This window comes from Microtus oregoni, unplaced genomic scaffold, assembly GCF_018167655.1.
Source record: "Microtus oregoni isolate MIOR12 unplaced genomic scaffold, Mior012 000028F_ref0000031, whole genome shotgun sequence".
Taxonomy (NCBI): domain Eukaryota; kingdom Metazoa; phylum Chordata; class Mammalia; order Rodentia; family Cricetidae; genus Microtus; species Microtus oregoni.
Window position 1 is genome coordinate 23,371,192 of NW_024543087.1, and position 22,878 is coordinate 23,394,069.

The 22,878-nt window shown below is 41.2% G+C and overlaps 1 protein-coding gene across 3 annotated transcripts; it reads left to right on the plus strand.

Annotated features, from left to right (window-relative positions):
• The first annotated feature begins 656 nt into the window (after positions 1-656).
• Positions 657-22,747, plus strand: Slc35g2 (solute carrier family 35 member G2). 3 transcript variants are annotated; one of them, XM_041677274.1, is made up of 3 exons: positions 657-837; positions 6,030-6,169; positions 21,024-22,747. In XM_041677274.1, the coding sequence occupies exon 3, from the start codon at positions 21,039-21,041 to the stop codon at positions 22,275-22,277; it is 1,239 nt and encodes a 412-aa protein (XP_041533208.1). In that variant the 5' UTR covers positions 657-837; positions 6,030-6,169; positions 21,024-21,038; the 3' UTR covers positions 22,278-22,747. The 3 variants fall into 3 exon arrangements, with proteins under 3 accessions (XP_041533208.1, XP_041533207.1, XP_041533209.1); XM_041677273.1 differs by lacking the exon at positions 6,030-6,169; XM_041677275.1 differs by lacking the exons at positions 657-837; positions 6,030-6,169 and adding an exon at positions 6,211-6,476.
• Positions 22,748-22,878: the final 131 nt, after the last annotated feature.

A 22,878-nucleotide genomic window follows, 5' to 3' on the forward strand; every position in this document is an offset into this window, starting at 1 on the left:
TTTTTAAATATTTATTTATTAAGTATACAATATTCTGTCTGCATATATGCCTGCAGGCTAGAAGAGGGCACCAGATCTCATTACAGATGGTTGTGAGCCACCATGTGGTTGCTGGGAATTGAACTCAGGACCTTTGGAAGAGCAGGCAATGCTCTTAACCGCTGAGCCATCTCGCCAGCCCCGGAGAAGCTTATCATTTATCCACAGGTTTTAAGGGATTGTATTCATTTAGATTGAGGCTTGGGGTATATAAACATTTATACTGTCAAGACTTTCCCCCGCCTTACAGAATCCTTGGTAAAACGCCCAAAAGAACTCAAGGATACCCCCAAACTCTTCTTTCCTGAGGTTTACCGATGCTGGACATCTTTTAAATATCAAGGAATCAATTTTAGTTCTTACAACCAGGTAGAAATGAATGAAGACTGCCTCCCTGTGCCTTCCCAGAAGACTATGACGCCCTGGCTGGTAGTGGAGTGCTTCTAAGTCTTCCCATCCCCATCCCTCACCCCCAAGGGCGTTGGCAGCTTCCATCGCCTGGGGCTCTCACGCCTCTCGGGGAGGGCCAGTCCCTGGGTCTAGGCAGGCGTCCTGGTGGTCTCCAGCGGGTTTCCACTCCTGAGGAGGCCGGGATTGGGGGTTGGGGCGGCAAAGAGCGCAGGCGCAGTGCCCGCGTCTGGCGCCCCTTTCCTTGCTGGTCGCCCCTGGCAGTCCAGGCTGCAGTGGTCCCCACCGAGCGTGCGGTGGCCTCAGCTGGCTAGGGAGGCCAAACCGGGAGCGCGGCTCGGGGAGAGTCCGCTAGAGCCCAGGGATCATCCGCTTTGCCGTGACTTGCAGGTAACCGACTCGGCGGGTGGGCAGCAGCGGGCGGTGCAGGACTCTGCCTGCTTGCGGGTTGGTCCCGCCGGGAAGAGGGCGCGCAGCGAGCCCAACTCCTCTCCGGTAGAGAGCCTCACTTGGGGAAAGGCAGGCTGGCGTCAAGCACCCGCCTACTTGACAGATCTCCGTGGGGCGCGCGTCTCTGCGGGACGTCCGAAAGGCCACCCAGTGCCCACTTCTCCCTACTGCTGTCCTGGAGAATGGGAACAGCGGCTTGATAAAGTCAGCATCAGCCCGCGGCCTCATCCCACCCAGGTCCTGACACCGTTGCTTGTGGGAGCCCTTCCCCAGTCCGCATGATGAAGGTCAGGGGTGTTGTCCCTCCTCTGGCCCTCCGGAGCCCATATTATCTCGGCGAGTGCTTGTGGCGTCATAGAAACGGTTTCAAAGGCAACTTTCAAAAATTGCTGGGTGGTTTTAGGAGTCTGACTGAGATTTTACATTTTCCATCACTTTCCTGTGTCTAAGAGTCTTAAACTCCAGTGTAGATGGACTGAGATTTTCGTGATTGTAGAAATCTTGTTTCGAGAGAGGAACGGGGAGGAAGGGCCCGACCGTGGCCGAGTGTAGAGGTGGAGGTTCAGGGAAGTCAGTTCCGCCTCATCCAGTCACGGAAAAGAAAATGCGGATTTTCTTGACGGAATTGGTTCTGGGGTTAGAATTTTACGCAGCGTGTGTTCATTTGGTTTATTAGAGGGAGAAGAAGGGTCGCGAGAAATGACAGGAAGGACACTCATACTGGGGCAGCTGGGGGCGCTGCGCACATCCACGTCATTGCCCAGGCTGTCATCAGGCGCTAGGTACTGGAGCAACTTCCCCTCCCAGTGAGGATTAAGGGGTCCAGGACAGTCTCACACTAGGCGGGGATGGTGAGGGAGTGGGTCTGGAGGGGCCCTGTGTGCAGGCTGTTCTACCCGTAAAGGACTTTGAGCAGAGTTGACGGTGTCCGTGGTGCTGAAGCTCCTTATTCCCTCCTCTAGGATTTCCTGGGCGCACGCCAGCCATAGTTTCCTGTTTTGCACCTTTGCCCAAAATAACCTATCGCCAAGGCAAGCGGACAGGACAGAGCCGGCCAGACACTGAAGCCCTTTGCAGATGGGTTGAGCCTGACCTCCTGAGGGTAGCACTGCAGGGAAATGTGGTTTACCCTGGAGGAAGCGATAAAGCATATCTACAGCTTGTTTGATTGCCTAAGCGAAAGTGTGCACTGCGAGCAAGCACACACCTCGTGCGTGTGTAGGATGTGTGTACGAGGACATGCACACAAGCGCAATGCCCGTCTCTTTTCAGAGCCACCATGAACTACAAGGCACACATTTCCCAGAATCTTTTGTAATCCATCTTATTTTCTGACAACTCTTTAGTTTCTGGACTCTATTGCACCATTAATTTTCATAATCATCTGTCCCAAAGGCACTGTGCCTGTAGATTGAAGTACTTGGTGCATGGCTAAGCAACTAAGTATTCACACACATTTAAGTTCCAAAGAATGCTGTACTAGAGGGACTGGGAGCATAGAGCATGCAAGAGACCTTATGTGGGCTCCTCAGTGCCACAAAAAATATAAATAAATAAATAGAAAGAAAAGAAAAAGAAAGCATGATTATTCAAAAAAAATTAGGTAATAAAAAGTGTATAAAATCAGAAAAAATTGAAAACAGGTTTGCTGTTATATGAGCACATGTGCACTTTAGACGGACTATTCTTTGTTGTGTTTTAACTAACGCAAAATTGTTTTGCCTTAGACTCCAAATTGCCGGGATTAGATAGGATTATGGATATGTGCTACCAAGCCCAGCAAATGTCATATATTTTTCTTTTAGACAGATTTTATATAGCCACAGTTGGACTAAACACTTGATATGTAGACAAAGAGGACCTTAAATTCCTACTCCTCCTGCCCTCACCTCCCTAAAGGTGAGATTACAAGCATGCACTACCATGTCTGGCCTAACACCATCCTTAAAATAAATTATTGTAAGCATGGAATGAGAGAGATGTCTCGGCAGCGGAGAGTGCTTGCCTTTTGTGCAGACGACTTGTTTGATTCCCAGCACCTGTACTGTATCTTACAACTCTCTGCAGTTCCAATTCCAGATGCTCTATGCCCTCTTCCATCCTTAGAGGGCACCGGGCATGCACATGGAGCACGTACAGCCACACAGGCAAACATTCATACATATACTATAAAAATCAATCAATCAATCAATCTAAGGGGGAAGTTATGGTAAAGTACATGAATTCTATCTTCTCAGAGATTAAAATGCATTAAGTAGATGATAGTGCATGAGTACTGACTAGACACACAATGTGCAGTGCTTCCTGGATTCATTCATTTGACTGAAACTTCATGCATATAAATTAGTAACTCCCTATTTCTCACTACCCTCCCACCCCTTGGTAAGCACCATTCTACTCTTTTCTATGACTTTGCCCATTTTATATACTCCATGTAAGTGGGATCACACAGAATTTGTGATTGACTTATTTTTATTTAGCATAATATCTCAAGTTTCATTTGTATTCTTCCAGGTGATGGAATTTCTTTTTAAAGGCTTAATATTATTACTTTGTATTTACATATACTCCATTTAAAAAAATCCATTCATGTATTAATGGATACTTAACTTGTTCCATTCGATATAACATCTTTGAACAAACACACGCTTGTTTAATTACAATCTTTTTGTTTTGTTTTGTTGTTTTTTGAGACAGAGTTTCTCTTTGTATCCTTGGCTCTCCTGGAACTTGCCCTGTCGATCAGGCTGGCCTCAAACCCACAGAAATCCTCCCGAGTGTTGGGATTAAAGATGTGTGCAACCACTGCCAAACTAATTACATTATAATCTTATAACAACATTCTAGAAGTAAAATTTGTTGTTCAAAGGATGGATATTTTTGTTTTTTGATTTATTAACTGGTTCAAATATTTATTTCCTTTCTTTTCCCCCTTAAGCATCTACAAAAGCACCACATTTAAGGAATATTTATTGGGCAAACACTATTCACAAATTGTGCCTTGAAAAGTAGATAAATATGCCAAGTGGTAGTGGCCCATGCCTTTAATCCCAGCACTCAGGAAGCACAGGCAGGTGAATCTCTGTGAGTTCAAGGCCAGCCTTGGCTACAAAGAGAGTTCCAGGACAGCCAGGAGCCCCCCTCCCCATCCTTTCACCAAAATCAGGATTTATAAATTTTCTCAAGGTATTTTCTAATTAGACAGACAAAAAAGAAAATTTGGTCATTTATTCATTACCAGTATTTCTCATTTTATGACTTGCTAACTCATATCTTTATTTTTCTATTGGCATGTTTATTTATTTTAACTCATATAAGCTCTTTGTATACTATTGGATTCTGTTTGTTGTACTTTTGAGACAAAGTCTTACGCACTCTGCTGCCCTGGCTCACCTAGAACTTCCTTTGTAGACTACACTGACCTTGAAAGCAAGAGATCTGCTACGTGAGAACCTGGGATTGAAGGCCTGTACCATCACATTTTTTCTTTTTAATTTTGTAAATAATATTCTGTACAGAAATTTTCAATATATATATATATATATATACACATAGATATTTAAATTTCTATTCAAGCCGCTTTTTTGCCTTATTTTTGAAACAGGGTCTCTCCTTTAACTTGGAGCCTACCAACTGGCTAGACTGGCTGACTAGTGAGCTCCAGGAATCCACCTGTCTTCCCTCTTTCCCCTCAGTACCAGGGTTATTATATGTGCTACCGGTGGGCTTTTATGTGCTGCTGGGGACCTGAACACAAGTCTTCATGCTTGCTCAGCCAGCACTTCATCGACTGGGACATCTCAGTGTATACTAATATGCTTCATTATATTTTCTGGCATTATGTCAGCCTTGCATTGCTCTATGATAAAGGTAATCCCCATCAGTCTCTCTGATAGTGAGATTACAAGCATGCACCTGTTTCTATTGGTCTTCATATCTAAATATCTTCTCATGGGCACATCATTTGAAGTTTCAAACCAATGATTCATTTAAAATTTGTAAAAAAGATACTTTAAAAATTAGATTTATTCTCTCATTTCCTTTTAAAATTCAGTCCATTACTAGTTGTAAATTCATTTGTAGATTAAACAATAAAAATAATTTTACATTTCTAATATACACAAGTCCTGGGTTTGAGTGACAGAGCGAAAAGGAGTTAAAGAGTATTGATTTCTAATCCATCTATGCATATGTAGAACTATACTTTAGAGTATTTTTTTGTTATCATCAAGAAAATGTGTCTAAGTACACTGATTAGTCAAAATGGGAATGTATGTCAGTATATTTCTTACAAGAGAGCTACCCATGCATAAGAATGTATACACAGAAGGTTCATCAAATGTCCTTTGACAACCCTCTGTTATGAATCGATGTAATGTCCAAAACAAAAGAATGATTATTTGAGTATTGATAAACTATTCTGTATTATTTTCTTTCTAGGGTTTAAAATCATTTTGAAACAGACAAATGAGAATAATAATTTTTTAAATATTTGCTTCTTCATTGGGGGAGGGGGCCACAGCACCTGTGTTAGGGGACAACTTGCAGGAGTTGGCTCTCTCCTGCTGTGAGCCCAGGAATTGGACCTCAGGTTGTCCAGCTCAACAGCCCTGGGGATAGAAACCTCAGGTTTTTACAGGATATCTTTTAAAAAAAAGCTGACTAGGAGAAATAAGATCAGGCTATAAAATGAAATTCTGCTAGTCAGTGAAGCTCTGTAGGCACCGTCACAGAGAGCTTGAAATGAATATTTTCAGATTATTACATTGATAAGAGTGAATGCAACATTCAGACACATGAAACATAAGTAGGGTCATAATATATATTTTTCTGCTTTGTTGTTGTTGTTGATTGGTTGACTTTTTGAGGCAAGGTCTTGACTCTGTGGCCAGACGGGCCTTGCCCTCTCTAGCTCCCTGGCTCAACCTCCTAGGTGCTGAGATTGTAGTCATGTGCCCTCTTGATTCTACTTTTCATATATAAATGTTTTTTCATCAGAACATTATTTTAAGATTTCAGACAACATTTTATATACATTTAGATTACTGGCAGCTTAATATAACTTACTGTGTGTAATAGTGCTGTTTCCGCATGCTAAATTCCTAAGAGCTGATGTTCACACCGCATTGCAGGAGACAGTACACAATTTCTGGAGTCTCACAGCACACCTCGTCTTTCTCGCCTCAGTGACAAAACACACGGCAGTATCACTACACAACTTTACTGGACTTCTCACCTTAAGAACCTGAGGAACGAAAGAAAATACTTGCTGGTCCATTTTTCTATTATGTACTGACTTTATCTTGGTTCTAAACAGGGGTGAAGGTCTGGAGGGAGAGTGAGTGAGGCTTTTAAAAATGGTGGAGGACGACTGTCAGACTCTCTTACTGCTTTTTGGGTTCCTTTACCTCAAGAGCCAGGAGACATGAGAGTCAGACTGAAGAACTATGGACAACCTTCTGCGTCAGCTAATGTGATCAAGGGTTAAAGGTCTACAACGAAGCGGGGACTTTCCTCAGAGACAGCCAACTAGGCCAGAAAGCGCCTGTTCTATCAGCATTTGTGACTCTGGTTTTGAGGTATGATATATCAAGAAAAAAGATAGCTATCATCCTTGCTTGAAGTGGTTAACAGTTTGTCAGAGGTCATGGTTATGTATACACACCACTCACGGTGATAGAGTATGTTAAGGAACATTCCAGAAGACAGTGACCAGATCATTTAGACAAAAGCTTCTTCAAGTGAGTTTCTATCCCCTGAATGTCTCAAGCTTTAAACAAATGGCCTTGTATTTTCTTAGGATGCGAATCTGGCTCCTCTTAGTCTGGATATATTTATTTGCTCTTTCTCCTTTGATGGAACCAATCTCCTGACCTTATCAGCTACTTGACCCAAATCTTCTTAGGATTCAATCCTGATGGCCCTGCCAGCCTCTTCACAGCACCAAATAAACAGAGCTGTGGGCCAAGGAATTAAAATTTCAAAGGTGCTAATTACTTGTTAGAGTCCTTTACTAGATCTTCAAGCCCAAGGATGTCTACTTATAAAACTGCACCAACGCAAGGAAGAGAGGCTCTTGGGCAATGAGAGGAAGAGCTAAGAGGTACAAGTGAAGATCTAGACAGTGAGTCAACACTCCATGAGAAACAGGGGGATCGAGGGTAGAGACAGCCAAATGAGGACCATTGTGAGAGGATTCTCCAAACATGGTTAGGGTTCAAGGACCATTCACCTACCACCATGCTTGGCTCTTAAAGCATTTTATTTAAATGTGTGTGTGTAGGTCATAACACAAATTATGAAGTCTTTCTGAGTTGGATTAGCCAGTAGCAAGCACCTTTTACATCGTGAAGCATCTTCCCATCCCCCTTCTCTGCTGTGTTAAGAACACATTGCATTGAGGCATAAAGATATCACTTGCTCTATTTCTGAAGAGGGAAATATTGCTTCTCTGAGCAGCTTCTGAAATTGCATTCCTAGGAGATGGATGATACTGTCTTCTGTTTCAGTGCTGACTCCATTTCCTGGTCCAGACGCTCAGAAATCTGTGCATGCGTTAGAGAACAGCATGAGGTCCATCTGTTCAGGTCAGATTTCCCCACATTAGCATGAAGATTTATGGGGTGGTAACTTATGTAAGAAAAGCCAATGGGAATGATAGCATATTCTTTGCTGCCATTTGGAATCTACGTTATATTTTTAGTTCATCATGAAAATACCATAGTATATACACAGGCATACACCGGATTCTTCCAAAAGCAGTAACAAAGGCATCTCCCTCGGTTTGTAGTCATTTACCTCTGTTTGGGTTTAAGCACTAGACACCATCCATTCATATTTTCCTGTAAAATGGTCTATTTATCCACAGCTTTCCACGCACAGATGGCACAGATAGACAAGAACTACGCTTGGCTTCTTGGTGACTCATCAGACTAAAATACACAGTCGTGATTTGTTTTTTCTTCTTTAGAAAGTAGATTAAACTTTTTTAGATTTTAAATAGATATTTACATAGAAAAATTAAAAATTTGTAAGTACATATGCATGCATATGAATTAGTATACACATGCATATTAATTATTCTATATAAATAGAACCCCCTACCCATGAGTATTCTTTAGATTTTCTTTCTTTCTTCCTTCCTTCCTTCCTTCCTTTCTTTCTTTCTTTCTTTCTTCCTTTTTTTTAGTGGAGGCACAGAATCTCATGTAGCTCAGGCAGGTGATGTGGGAGTGATTTCTTATTAATAAAGAAACTGCCTAGACCCATTTGATAGGCCAACCCTTAGGTAGGCGGAATAAACAGAATGGAATGCTGGGAGAAAGAAGCTGAGTCAGGGAGTCGCCATGATTCTCCCACTCCAGACAGCCGCAGGTTAAGATCATTCCTGGTAAGCCAGCTCGTGGGCTACACAGATTAATAGAAATGGGTTAGATCAATATGTAAAAGCTAGCCAATAAGAAACTGAAACTAATGGGTCAGGCAGTGTTTAAAAGAATACAGTTTCCGTGTAATTATTTTGGGTAAAGCTAGCCGGGTGGCGGGACACAGCCCGCCGCTCCGTACTACAACAGAGTGGTACCCAACGTGCTAATGAACTCCACGTAAAACCTGAGAGGGCTTAAAAAGGAGAGAGAGAGAATTTAAGACAGCTTTTTGCTGTTTATGGGTTGCGTGCCGCAAAGAAATTGTCCTGACTCAACAGCAGGAAAAAACTGGCTGTTTTAAAATGCCGGCTTTCTGGGCTGTGCCGCCATTACGATCTCTGTCTGGCTCCTGTGGGAGACAGAGCTTTTGAATGGAGCATTTGGAGTAAAGCTCTATGGCTTGCTTGATGGCAATGTGGACTGCTGTGTGCCTGGAACTGTGTGTGGCTCAGGGGCACCAAATGGCTCTGAGGCAGGAGCAGCTTGGCTCAGCTCTGCCATGCTGAACTGTGCTGGTCTCAGGCAGGAACTACCGTAATTACCATAAAAACAGCGCATTTAAGGTTTCAACTGGGCAGGACACAGGCGGTACCGTATTACCTGTACATGGTGCAACTTAAGTTTTTAAGAACTGCTTAACATTTTAAGAAATGCTCCTGGATAGTAAAAAAATGTTAGAGATTCACAATAAAACAGATTCAGACATAAAATACCACACTGTTGGATAAATGTACGTAGGCTTGAGAGAGTGAAAAAAAAAGAATATAGAGAATAAAGTTAATGGTTTAAAAAAAAAAGGTAAAGTCTTTAAAGAGACAGAGTACAGATAGTTAAGAGATTAAAAGAAATAAAGAAAAATAAGCCACGTAAAAATGGAAAATTCACAGAGAGTCTGGATTATGTACATTGTGCTTTCTTTAAAATTTTTGACTGTAAAGGAGCTAAGTACAGAGAGACATTTCATTACATGGGCTGCTAAGCTAAACCAAAATGGATATAAGGGTATTACGATTTCAAAATTTGGGTTTAAGAATATGATGCTTTGGAGAGGGTCTTCTTTTGTTTTCACAGAGGACCAAACCCTGTGGATTTCTTCTATTACAATTTGGTATGATAGACCACGCCCTCCTGAAAGGTTGTTGTGAACATCTTCAGAAAATTGCTTCGCTCAACTGCCAACTGAGATGAAACTAGCACACAGGTTATACCATGAAAGACCTAATTAACGACGCCCCCATTCAGCAGGAAGCAGTTTGGAGAGAAAAAACGGCGCCCATGTTCCCAAAATATTGTTTATAAATGTTCTTTTACATTTAAAGGGGGATATGATATAGGTATGAATAATTTGCATTGGTATGGATTTTAAGGTCAATTTTGTTATATGTATATGTATTTTTGATCTTGAATAAGGTGTGATTGTGTAGTTCATTTTTAAAATGTAATGTATAATAGAAAATATAGGTTGCTAATGGATAATCATCGATGATAGTAAAGTTTGTAGTCATGTTACTTAGATTTTCTAGATATATAGAGATATATTTCAGATAGGCATTCTTCATATCTCTCAAAGGCTACAGAATATGGCATTTAAAATATTTTAATAACTTAGGACTTTTCATGACAATGAGACATATCTGTTCCTGGTGGCACCAATCTACTTTGAGAGGAAGATGGGCATCGAAGAGGATCCTTATGGAGTTGGATAGCCATTTGGGCAAGAAACTGCTCTTGCCTGGACTGTTGCATAAAATGGACACAGAGAACCCGCAGAGAGAGGATTGCTGAACTTGCCTAAAGGTGAGACGGTCTTTTGGGGTTCATGACTCATGAAAGAGTCTGCGAGACATTCTGCAGGACACAGCAGATAGTGACTGAACTGTCTTTGAAATTTCCTGCTTCATGGAAATGTCTGCTGGATACTATGGGCCTGAAGGCTGAAGATGGATACCCCAACCGTACAAAAGAACTTTGGGTGACTGTCCAGGCAGCGAGATGTCTCTGTCATTTCTAGAGTTTTCTTATTTCTTGTTTACTTGGGTAGTATTATATCCTTCTGGAGTCTTTGATGGAGTTGAAGAATGAATAGTTATAGTTTTCCTTAGTTATGATAAAAGATAAAATAGATATAAATATTGTAACTGTAATTCTTGCTTGATAACTGTTTTGCTATATGTAATTTTACTATGTTAAAGTTAAAGCCTTTCTTTTTTGTTTAAACAGAAAAAGGGGAAATGATGTGGGAGTGATTTCTTATTAATAAAGAAACTGCCTAGACCCATTTGATAGGCCAACCCTTAGGTAGGCGGAATAAACAGAATGGAATGCTGGGAGAAAGAAGCTGAGTCAGGGAGTCGCCATGATTCTCCCACTCCAGACAGCCGCAGGTTAAGATCATTCCTGGTAAGCCAGCTCGTGGGCTACACAGATTAATAGAAATGGGTTAGATCAATATGTAAAAGCTAGCCAATAAGAAACTGAAACTAATGGGTCAGGCAGTGTTTAAAAGAATACAGTTTCCGTGTAATTATTTTGGGTAAAGCTAGCCGGGTGGCGGGACACAGCCCGCCGCTCCGTACTACAACAGGCAGGCTTCAAACTTTCTATGTAGTCAAGGATGGCACTTCACTCTCACCCTTTAGAGTGTTGTCATGTCTGGGTTATATGGTACCAAGCATCAAACCCATGGCATCCTACCTGCTGGGCAAATACTCTTTCCACTGAACTGCAATCCCATCCCATGAATACACTTTCATAAACTCTCCATTATATAAAGAGAGCCATGGTGACTACCCTTATGTGTGCATTTTATATCCCTTACTGATGATCTCCTTAGGTTCCATTATTGGAAATAGCGTGGGTGGGAGAATTCACACATATAAAAAAAAAACATTGTTTTTTGCTTTTGTTTTTTTTTTATTTATTTATCGATATTTATTGAGCTCTACATTTTTCTCTGCTCCCCTCCCTGCCTCTCCTCTCCCCTCCCCCAAGGTCCCCATGTTCACAATTTACTCAGGAGATCTTGACTTTTTCTACTTCCTATGTAGATTAGATCTATGTAAGTATTTTTTAGTGTCCTCATTGTTGTCTAGGTTCTCTGGGATTGTGGTTTGTAGGCTGCTTTTCTTTGCTTTATGTTTAAAAACCACCTACGAGTGAGTACATGTGATAATTGTCTTTCTGTGTCTGGGTTACCTCACTCAAAATTTTTCTAGCTCCATCTATTTTCCTGCAAAATTCAAGCTGTCGTTCTTTTTTTCTGCTGTGTAGTACTCCATTGTGTAAATGTACCACATTTTCCTTATCCATTCTTCCGTCAAGGGACATTTAGGTTGTTTTCAGATTCTGGCTATGACAAACAATGCTACTATGAGCATAGTTGAGCATATGTTCTTGTGGCACGATTGAACAACCTTTGGATATATACCCAAAAATGGTATTACTGGGTCATGAGGAAGGTTGTTTCCTAATTTTCTGAGAAATCGCCACACTAATATCCAAAGGGGTTATATCAGCTTGCATTCCCACCAGCAATGCAGAAGTGTTCCCTTTTCCCCACAACCTCTCCAGCATAAGTTGTCATCAGTGTTTTTGATCTTGGCCATTCTTACAGGAGTAAGATGGAATCTCAGAGTTGTTTTGATTTGCATTTCTCTGGTGACTAAGGATGTTGAACATTTCCTTCAGTGTCTTTCAGCCATTTTAGATTTCTCTGTTGAGAGTTCTCTGTTTAGGTTTGTACTCCATTTTTTTTATTGGATTATGTGTTCTTTTGGTGTCCAATTTCTTGAGTTCTTTGTATATTTTGGAGATCAGACCTCTGTCTGATGTGGGGTTAGTGAAGATCTTTTCCCATTCTGTAGGCTGTCGTTTTGTCTTGTTGACTGTGTCCTTTGCTTTACAGAAGCTTTTCAGTTTTAGGAGGTCCCATTTTTTGTTTCTCTCAGTGTCTGTGCTGCTGGGGTTATATTTAGGAAGTGGTTCCCTGTGCCAATGTGTTCAAGTGTACTTTCCACTTTCTCTTCTATAAGAGTCAGTGTGGCTGGATTTATGTTGAAGTCTTTGATTCATTTGAAAACTTGAGTTTTGTGCATGTTGATAAATATGGGTCTATTTTCATTCTTCTACATATTGATATCCACTAATGCCAGCACCACTTGTTAAATATGCTTTCTTTTTTCCATTTGATATTTTTTTGCTTCCTTGTCAAAGATCAGGTTTTCGAAGATGTGTGGATTGATATCCCGGTCTTCTATTTGGTTCTATGGGTCCTCCTGTCTATTTGTATGCCAATACCAGGCTGTTTTTAGTACTGTAGCTCTGTAGTAGAGTTTGAAGTCAGGGATTGTGATGCCTCCAGAAGTTCTTTTATTGTACAACATTCTTTTGGCTATCCTTGTTTTTTGTTTTTTGTTTTTGTTTGTTTTTCCATATGAAGTTGAGTATCGTTCTTTCAAGGTCTTTGAAGAATTTTGCTGGGGTTTTGATAGGCATTGCGTTGAATCTGTCACACAAATAAAATTTTGATACCTATTGCTAACTAACTTTTGATGAGAATTACGTAATGTTCATTGTTAATGTAAAGTCCTTGGCAATGACATGGACTTGATAAGTCTCTTCACCTTTGCAGGGTGTGTGTGTGTGTGTGTGTGTGTGTGTGTGTGTGTATTTCACATTAATGGAGTGTGGTGATTTTAGTATGTCTATGTGTGCTGTGTTCCCTACCAGGTATTGTAAAATTAAATTCAAAATGTGACTTATGGTTTGGTTTGAAACAAGAGGGCATCTAATGACCAGCTGTTAATGGTCTTATCTTTAGGATTTCACTGAAATATAGTATATGGAAAGATGTAACTGAATTGTAACTTTATTAATTTTAACATCAGTCTATTATGTGAAGAATTTGGTATGATTTAAACAGATCAAATTTGTAAAATTTTGTTACTAATTCATTGTGGCATTTCCAGACATTGGCCTGGAATGTGCCTTGGAGATTCAGGCTTGGTGCTCACACATAAACAGCAGCAAGAACAGGGCATGGGAGCGGGTGGTGCAGGTAGTGTTTCAGGGACCAAAGGGCAGACTATTGCTGCTAGGGTGTTCCTTTTTCTGTCAGAGATTCTTGCATATCTGAGATGGTTGGAAAGCTTCTTTGAACTCAGCTGGGATGTTTGATACCCTTTCATAAGACTTAGTTAAATAATAAGCAGCCAAGAAGTACATCAACAACCCAAGAATTTCTTTTACACTAAAACAGCATGTAATCAATGCAATAAATCAATGATTTAACCATGCAGATACATATAAAAAGATCCTAAAATAGAAAAATACCATTTTACATGGGCAGAGTGATACATACCTTTAATCCCAGCACTCAGGAGGCAGAGGCAGGTGAATCTCTTTGAGTTTGAGGCCAGCCTGGTCTACATAGTAAGTTTCAGGACAGCCAGGGCTACGTTCCCCTCTCCCACCAAAGAGAAAAAGATGGTTTTATTCTTGCCCTCCTTTCTAGCATTTAGCATTAATAATCACCAGCAGGATGAATTTAAAGGTGCTGATTTCACTGCAAATTGATTTTGCTTAATTTTGTTTTTCTTTCAGGCAGGAGGAAAATAAGTGTTAGGTGGTAAGCATGTGTCACCTGAGAATGGCATAGTTTATATAAATTGATAACTACTTTTCCGAGGTTAGACCCTTTGCTGGAAGGGAGAGTGCTGATCATAGGATACCAAACTTGGGATCGGGTCTGTAGCTCAGCGGTAGAGCGTTTGCTTGTCATGCGTGAGGCCCAGGTGTGATCTCTAGAATCCATGAATAAGGTTAATAACATAAATGGTAAGAATCTTGCATTCCAGAATGTTCTTAGCTGCCAGGCAACACACTCATTAGTGTGCCAGAATGGATTTTAAAGTGTCACATCAGAAATGCTCTGTTCCAAACCAGGCATCATCACTGTCACAGAAGCCAAATCCGTCTACTTGTTTGAAAACTGACACTGACAGGAAAAAAATAAAACAAACGAAAACTTTTTCAAAAACCTAGTATTGCCAGGTGTGGTGGCTCATGCTTTTAATCTCAGTCCTCTCGAGGCAGAGGCAGGTGGATCTCTATGACTTTCAGGACAGGCTGGTCTACATATTGAGTTCCAGGACAGCTAGGGTTACATACTGAGACTCTGTCTCAAAGGACAAAACAATAAACAAACAAAAAAAATGGCTTGTTACAGTCCATTAGGTCATTAGCCATCACTGAGTAGTGAGGAGTCAGGCTTCTCTTATAGCAGCATGTCCATGTTGATGGCAGACTGGATGATTAGCCTGATACAGGCTGCCTTGCTCTACCATATCCTCCCTGCCCTGATGGACTGAACCCTTGGGAACCAGAGCTAGATAGAAGATATGTCTGCCAGGACATGAACACGGTGTGGAAGATGCAGGTGGCCCTACATGTAACCCTGAGAGCATTTCTGAGGAAGTTGACCAGCAGAGAAAATGTCCCTAGGGACACTGAGCAAACCATCACACCTGGGGTGCACATTAGCAGTGTCCCCATATACACCTCTACTACTTGGCTCTTACCTCTTGGTCACTCCTGCTAGGAGACATGTTGGACAATGCCATCCATCTACTATTTGGGATTCAACTGGGCTTCCAGCCCTGCATTCACAAAGTTGGCGATGATGCCGGGATTGCCAGAGCACTTCCTATACCACCCAGCAGGCAGGTGGTGCCTGCAGTGACAAATCCCTCACGGAGAAGCAGAACCCTATGCTGGGCTTGATTACACACCCTAGCTCTTAAGAACCTGAGGCAGAAAGGAGGATGATCACAAGAAGACTAGCCTGGGCTAGATGAGACCCTACCTCAGAAGAAAAAGAAAAGACAATATATTTTAGTGAATTGAATCTTTTTTACTCTTCAAAACTTAAACTATAGAAAAAAACGTTACTTCAGGGTAGTATAAATAGTACTAAGAAGTTAAGCACTTGTTTTTATGTAGATTTAATAAAGTGTCATCATAATTCTGGTAAATTTTCAGGTTACAATTCCAAGTATCTTGAAATACTTTATCAATTTCACAAAACCAATTCCAAGATGTTGACATTTATGGATCTATTGATCTTAAGCCAACTCAAGGGGTATATCTTATTCTAGCCCCAAGTTTGAAAATAGAAAAAGGTTCAAGTCAGTAGTTTTTGATGGTTAAAGCATTAGAAATTCTTGCCTCCAACTTCTCGGTGAACCCGTTTATCTTGTCATTCACTCCAGGCTCATTTTCACTACCACTTCCTCCTTCCTTCCTTCCTTCCTTCCTTCCTTCCTTCCTTCTATCCTTCCTTCATTCTTTCTTTACTTATTTCTTTTTTTTTTAAATTCATTCATTTATTTATTTATTATGTTTACAATATTCTGTCTATGTGTGCCTGCAGGCCAGAAGAGGGCACCAGACCTCATTACAGATGGTTGTGAGCCACCATATGGTTGCTGGGAATTGAACTCAGGACCTTTGGAAGAGCAGGCAATGCTCTTAACCTCTGAGCCATCTCCCCAGCCCCTTTCTTTACTTATTTCTGTCTTCCTTATTCTCCTCCTCCCTCTCTTCTTCCTTTTTTCCCAATAAATGGTTTGGGGTGGACTATACTTGATGAAGATGTATGAGCAACAGAAGCTCCGAGCCATTAAAAAACAATGGCATCTCAATTTAGGTGTACTTACTCACTCACCCATTGGAAGTATGCCTAGAACGAACATTTTAATTTGCCCTTTGCTTTTTTAGCACAGAGAAAGTAGTCAGAAAGAAAGGGTGAGTGCGGCGGACTTCTCGATCAGTGAGAAAGAACAACCACCACACGAGGATTCTTCTCAGATCACGCTTTATTGGAGTGCCCTTGGTTGAGAGAGAGCATGAAGCGAAGGTGGCCCAAGAGCCCTAAGGCAGCTGCTTATATATGGAAATGGCACACGGGTCGCCCTGTGATTGGCTGCCACCAACAGCTGACACCAGACTGCATTGGGATAGGCCCAGGGGCCCTTATCCATCGCGCATGCGGGAAGCGGGGGACACGCAGCTCTCAAAGGCTTAGCCAAATATGGAGTTGTTTATTTCCAACAAGACAGGATGTCGGCGCCATCTTGTAATGGCGATCCTGTCCGGCTCACTACAGGTGAGCAGTGATGGGTTCAGTCACTGTTTAGAATGGCAAGGAAATGTGAGTCTCTTGGGGGCATTTGGTTTTTGTCCAAGATAGCTAGGTACTATGATGTGGGAGTGATTTCTTATTAATAAAGAAACTGCCTAGACCCATTTGATAGGCCAACCCTTAGGTAGGCAGAGTAAACAGAACAGAATGCTGGGAGAAAGAAGCTGAGTCAAGGGGTCACCATGATTCTCCCACTCCAGGCAGACGCAGGTTAAGATCATTCCTGGTAAGCCAGCTCATGGGCTACACAGATTAATAGAAATGGGTTAGATCGATATGTAAGAGCTAACCAATAAGAAACTGAAACTAATGGGTCAGGCAGTGTTTAAAAGAATACAGTTTCCATGTAATTATTTCGGGTAAAGCTAGCCGTGTGGGCTGCCTGGTGCCGGGGACGCAGCCTGCAGCTCCAATTACAACAGTCCTAGGCAAGAAGACCAAACATCAGAAATTGGTAAACTGTAAGCCCCACAGAACAGAAAGTCTTCCATAGCAAAGATCTGTGTATTGAGGACCTTTGGAACTGACCTGAGAAAATGTACACCTGCAACCTAAAGGATATTTAACAAAGAAACAAAGATACAAACAGAAGCAATTCAAAGGATCAGAGTGTGAAATTCAGGACCACCAAGGCATTTACTGTAAGACAGTGACTCATGCTAACATGAAGCTTGATAGCTAGTCTGAAGTCTGCAGATAGGTGACCAGGGAGGGGAGATTAGAGCAAGCTGGAAACTCATGAACACAATCTGAGGAGCAAAGGAAAAGTAGTGCATGGGCAGGTTGGAACTTTCGGGGCATCAAATATTTGGATCTTTGAAATTACAAAATGACTAAACATCGCTTAGACATCCTCCTTATTAGGTTAGCCCCAACTCCATGAAATTATGTAATCTTTTAATTGAGTTAAATTCAACTGATTTGGAATTTTTTTTCTTTTCTGTTTTGAGACGAGGTCTCGTGTAGCCTGGGCTGGCCTTGAACACCCTGTGTATCTGAGGCTGGTCCTGAACTCCTGATGTTCCTGCCTCCATCTCTCAAGTGCTGGGATTACAGGCTTATACAACACCTGGTTTAGGGGGTTTTAATCACATCTACGAAATCCATTCATGACAACACTTAGATTTGTGTTTGATCAAATAAGTGAGGTCTGTAGTTCAGCTTGGCCTAGTTTGTGCATCAAAAGGCTATTACACAAGAGGAGTCAGTGTGTGACCTGTAGCCCTTCCATTTTCCTTCCTGTGCCAGTACACTAGAGAAGCTGCAGTCCAAAAGATAGAGACAAAGCAAATAAGATAAGCCTTTCTTTTTTTTTAAAAAAAAATATTTCTTATTGTTTATTTATTTTATTGCACTGGTGTGAAGGTGTCAGATCCCCTGGAACTGGATCTTCAGACAGTTGTGAGCTGCCATGTGGGTGCTGGGAACTGAACCCGGGTCCTCTGGAAGAGCAGTCAGTGCTCTTAACCGTTGAGCCATCTCTCCAGCCCCCTAAACCTTTCTTTACAATATTAAAAACATTTTTTTTGAGACAGGGTTTCTCTGTGTAACAGCCTTAGTTGTCTTGGAATTCACTATGGAGATCAGGCTGGCCTTGAACTCACAGAGATCTACCTGCCTCTGCCTCTGGGATTAAAGTGTGCGCCACCACTGCAGGGCTACAATTTTTAAAATATTTACTTATGGTGTGTGGGTATATGCATAGGCACACATGTGCCATGGCATGTATGTAGAAGTCAGAGGGCAAACAGTTCTTTTTCTACCATGTGAGTTCCAGGGACTGAATTCAGATCATCATTCTGTTTGGAGTGTGCCCTTGGTCACTGAGCCTTGGCCATCTCGATGGGCTGATAAACCCTTCTACAGTCCCCAAAAGGAGAGAATATAAAGAATAAAACAGCAAGCTACTCTTCCTCCCTGATCATGTCCCTGGAGCTGTATATTTCTCCTGTAGCGGTAAGGGCAAAGCTTTGGATGGGTATAAGGTAAAATTTTAATAATAGCAGCAAATGGGAAGTGATGGAATGTAAAATTTCATTAAGATAATTACTGGCCATCAAGGAAAGGAGAATTGGCATAGTTAAATTAGATACAGTAACTAGCAACATAAAACTCCAGAGCTGAGCCATGCAGGAAGCAACATAATTACATTATACAAATTAAATTAAAGTGCTGCAATTGTTTAGATGAAGAAGTGTCTGGAGAAGTCAAAGAAGGCTTGCTCCTAAAGACAGAATTTGAATTAGTTCCTAACAGACGATCAGTATTTAGAACGTTGGAGCAGAGGAGAAACTAGTTTGGAATAAAAGCTCGGGAAACGATTTTTTACACACTCGGTACAAGGTCAGGGGACACCACACAATTTGTGGAGCAAAGTGTGGATGCCAAGAGGCTAAGTACAGACCAGGCCCACACTAAGCCTAGCAAAGGAGTTGAATCTCATGTGGCCCAGGCTAGTCTCAAACCCACTCACTATGTAGCTGAGGATGGCCCTTACTTCCTGGTCTTCCTGCCTCTACCTCCTAAATGTTGGGAATACAGGGTGCCCTGAGTTAGCTGATGTTGATAGTGGAGAAAGGAGATCTGTAGAGAACTCTTGGTTCTTGGATGAGGAAAACTTGGAGGAAAGTTTTTGTTCTGAATCTCTTAAAGACAACATGTAACAACAAGATAATGCCCGTGGGATTTAGAGGAGGGCTGGAACTCAAGGGAACCAGACAGGATGCTATAGCATTCCACAGAATGCTATAGTCTGGAACCCACAGGGCTTCTTCTAAAATAATAACATTAATGTGGAATTAGAGAAAGAAAACTCCAAGAAACATTTTGAATACAAAAACCGTAAAAAAGAGTCAGTTTGGAGTGTGATGGTGGAAAGGAGAATCCAGAGTGCTCCTTGGTTGCCAGCGCAGGGATCTGGAAGGACTGCGAGATCAGCACAGAAGTGAGGGAGCTGGGAAGACAGCGCCTTTGAGACTGTGACTGAGTTTGAGGTCATTCATTCTAAAGCCACGATTTTTAAAAAGAAAATGGAAAGAAGTGAGGAATAAAGAACAGTCGAATTTCTTGAGCTCGGTCTGCCAGCGACACCGCAGGAGACGGCTGGTTAGGTCTGGAGGGTCTGGAGGCATGGGTGATATTTTTCCATGACTTCTTCCAGCTGAAGAAGACTTCCAGAAGAAAAGGGGGTAAACAGAACAGCTATCCAGATGGCGTCAAAAGAATAGAAGTGGATTTGATTCTGGGGTCATGGTTTAAGTCCTGAACTGATGAGCTTAGGCAAGGATTTGGAAAGTCATGAGCAAAGAAAAAATTCCCCTTTTCTCTGTTGTCTCTTCCCCTTTAGGGTGGACAACTTCAGTACGTTCCACATGTCTGGTCACAGATGATAATGCCAGATCCTCTCTTAGGGCAGAAGAAAAGAATCACTGAAAAGAAAAAGGAAATTGTTCAAAGAAAGATAGGAAGGCAGACAGTGAGAAAGAAAACACTGTCAAAGATACCCAGTGTTTCATAAGATAATTATAGGTGAAAATAGCCAAAACTACTGCTAACATTTATTGAAAGTTTACTGCATATACTTCTGTGGAAAATTCTTTATATTCAGTATTTCTTTAATCCTTACTATGAAGGATGCTTAATATTTCCCTAACCACAGCGTATCATAATACCAAGTGCTGGAATTATAGATATGTATCACTCGGTTTAGATCCTGTTATTATATAGAATTATGTAGAATAATTTTGGGGACTGATGAGAGGCGCAGTGGTTAAAAGCTCTTCCTGCTCTTTTAGTTTAGTTCCTAGCACCCATATGGGGTGGCTCACAACAATCTACAATCTATTTCCAGAAAATTCAACTCCCTTTTCTGGCCTGTGAGGATATCTGCATACCTATGCGCGCGCGTACACACACACACACACACACACACAAATTTTTAAAAAAATCTTTAAAATATTTTGGATTTATGTATTTACAACTTAGAACATAGACAAATGGACACAATAAAAAGGCAAGGTGTGATTGATGTTGCTTTTTATTTTTTGTGTTTTTTTAAAGATGGGTAAAAATGAAAAGATGGGAAAATATCAGTGTGTCATGTATGAATGAGGTATAAAGCTGAAAGACTAGTTGCACCTATGGTGTATGTCTCTAATCCTAGCAGTTGGGAGTTGGGGACAGGAAGCTCGAGTGTTCAAGGCCAGCATAGGCTAAAGAAAAACCCAATTAACCAAAACAAACAAAATAGCTAAATAAGAACAAATACAGTGAGACATTGGGACAGGTTTACAGTAGGGACGATAGGAGAGTGGAAAAGCCCACTGGGCTTCACATATGTGATAGTGCATACACCAGATCAAATCTTCCTACGTTTTCTCTCCAGAATTTTGTTATAATATCTACCTTCCATTAGTGAATTAATGTGTGTGTGTGTATAATAGTAATGTGGTTTTCAATGCAATAAACATGTATTTTTTCCTTTTTATTTCCTTAAATAGAATTTATCTGAAGAAATGGATAATTCTCCATCCAAAAAATATCCAGTTAAAAAACGGGTGAAAATCCATCCCAACACAGTTATGGTGAAATATACCTCTCATTATCCCCAACCTGGAGAAGACGGGTATGAAGAGATCAATGAAGACTATGGCAGATTCATGGAGGAGAATCCGAAGAGAAGTCTGCTGAGTGAGATGAAGAGAAAAGGAAGAACTTTGTTTGGAACCATGGACCCTCAGCCTCCACTAGCAGACGACTCAAGAGGCAGTGGGATGGCACAATTCCAGAGCTTTGCAGAAAAAAACATTTTTCAGTCCCGAAAAATGTGGATAGTGCTGTTTGGCTCTGCCCTGGCCCATGGATGTGTGGCTCTCATCACTCGGCTTGTGTCTGACCGCTCCAAAGTTCCATCTCTAGAACTGATCTTTATCCGTTCTGTGTTGCAGGTCTTATCAGTGTTAGTTGTGTGTTATTACCAGGAAGCTCCTTTTGGACCCAGCGGATACAGACTACGACTTTTCTTTTACGGTGTATGCAATGTGATTTCTATCACCTGTGCTTACACCTCCTTTTCAATAGTTCCTCCCAGCAACGGGACCACGATGTGGAGAGCCACAACCACAGTCTTCAGTGCTGTTCTAGCGTTTCTACTTGTGGATGAGAAAATGGCTTATGTTGACATGGCCACAGTGGTTTGCAGTATCTTAGGGGTTTGTCTCGTCATGATCCCCAACATCGTTGACGAAGACAACTCTTTGCTAAACGCCTGGAAAGAAGCCTTTGGGTACACTATGACTGTGATGGCCGGACTGACCACTGCCCTTTCGATGATAGTGTACAGATCCATCAGGGAGAAGATCAGCATGTGGACTGCACTGTTCACCTTTGGATGGACTGGGACAATCTGGGGAGTATCTACTATGTTTGTCCTTCAAGAACCTATTATCCCTTTAGATGGAGAGACATGGAGCTATCTCATTGCTATATGTATCTGTTCTACTGTAGCATTCTTAGGAGTTTATTATGCCTTAGACAAATTCCACCCAGCTTTGGTCAGCACAGTACAGCATCTGGAGATTGTGGTAGCTATGGTCTTACAGCTTCTAGTGCTACACATATTTCCTAGTGTTTATGATGTTTTTGGAGGGGTGATCATTATGATTAGTGTATTCGTCCTTGCTGGCTATAAACTGTACTGGAGGAATGTAAGGAGGGAAGATTATCAGGAAATACTGGACTCTCCCATTAAATGAACACCTAGTTATTATTATCTTATTAATGTCTAGTTATTAACATGTACATTGCCCTTTTAATATTTACCTGTAGATGTCTTTTATGTTATGTAATTGATAGAGTGCTATATAGTATAAATAATTATGCAGACGCAGGAAGATATTCCAGACCAATATATTAAAGCATAAATATTAAATAGATGAAATATGTCTTGAACTTTGTGTATTTATAATTATTAATGAAAGTAATTGTGGTAGAAGGGTATCATTCTCCATCACCAAAGACACAAGACTAGGAGTCTCCAATTGAATTTTTGAGGTTATAAACTTCTTTTTTAATTTTATAATTTATTTTAGGTTATAAACTTCTAAAACTTGAAAAATGTTTTTGTTTTGTTTTGAGAAAGGGTCTTTCTGTGAAGTCCTGGCTGTCCTGGAATTTGCTATGTAGATCAGACTGGTCTTGAACTCACAGAGAGTTGTCTGCCTCTGTCTCTCGAGTGTTGGTTTTAAAGGCGTGAGCCACTAAGCCTGGGGAGAAATGTTTATTCATTTTTTTTTTTTTAAGACAGGGTTTCTCTGTTTAGCCTTGGCTGTTCCGAAACTCTCTCGGTAGACCAGG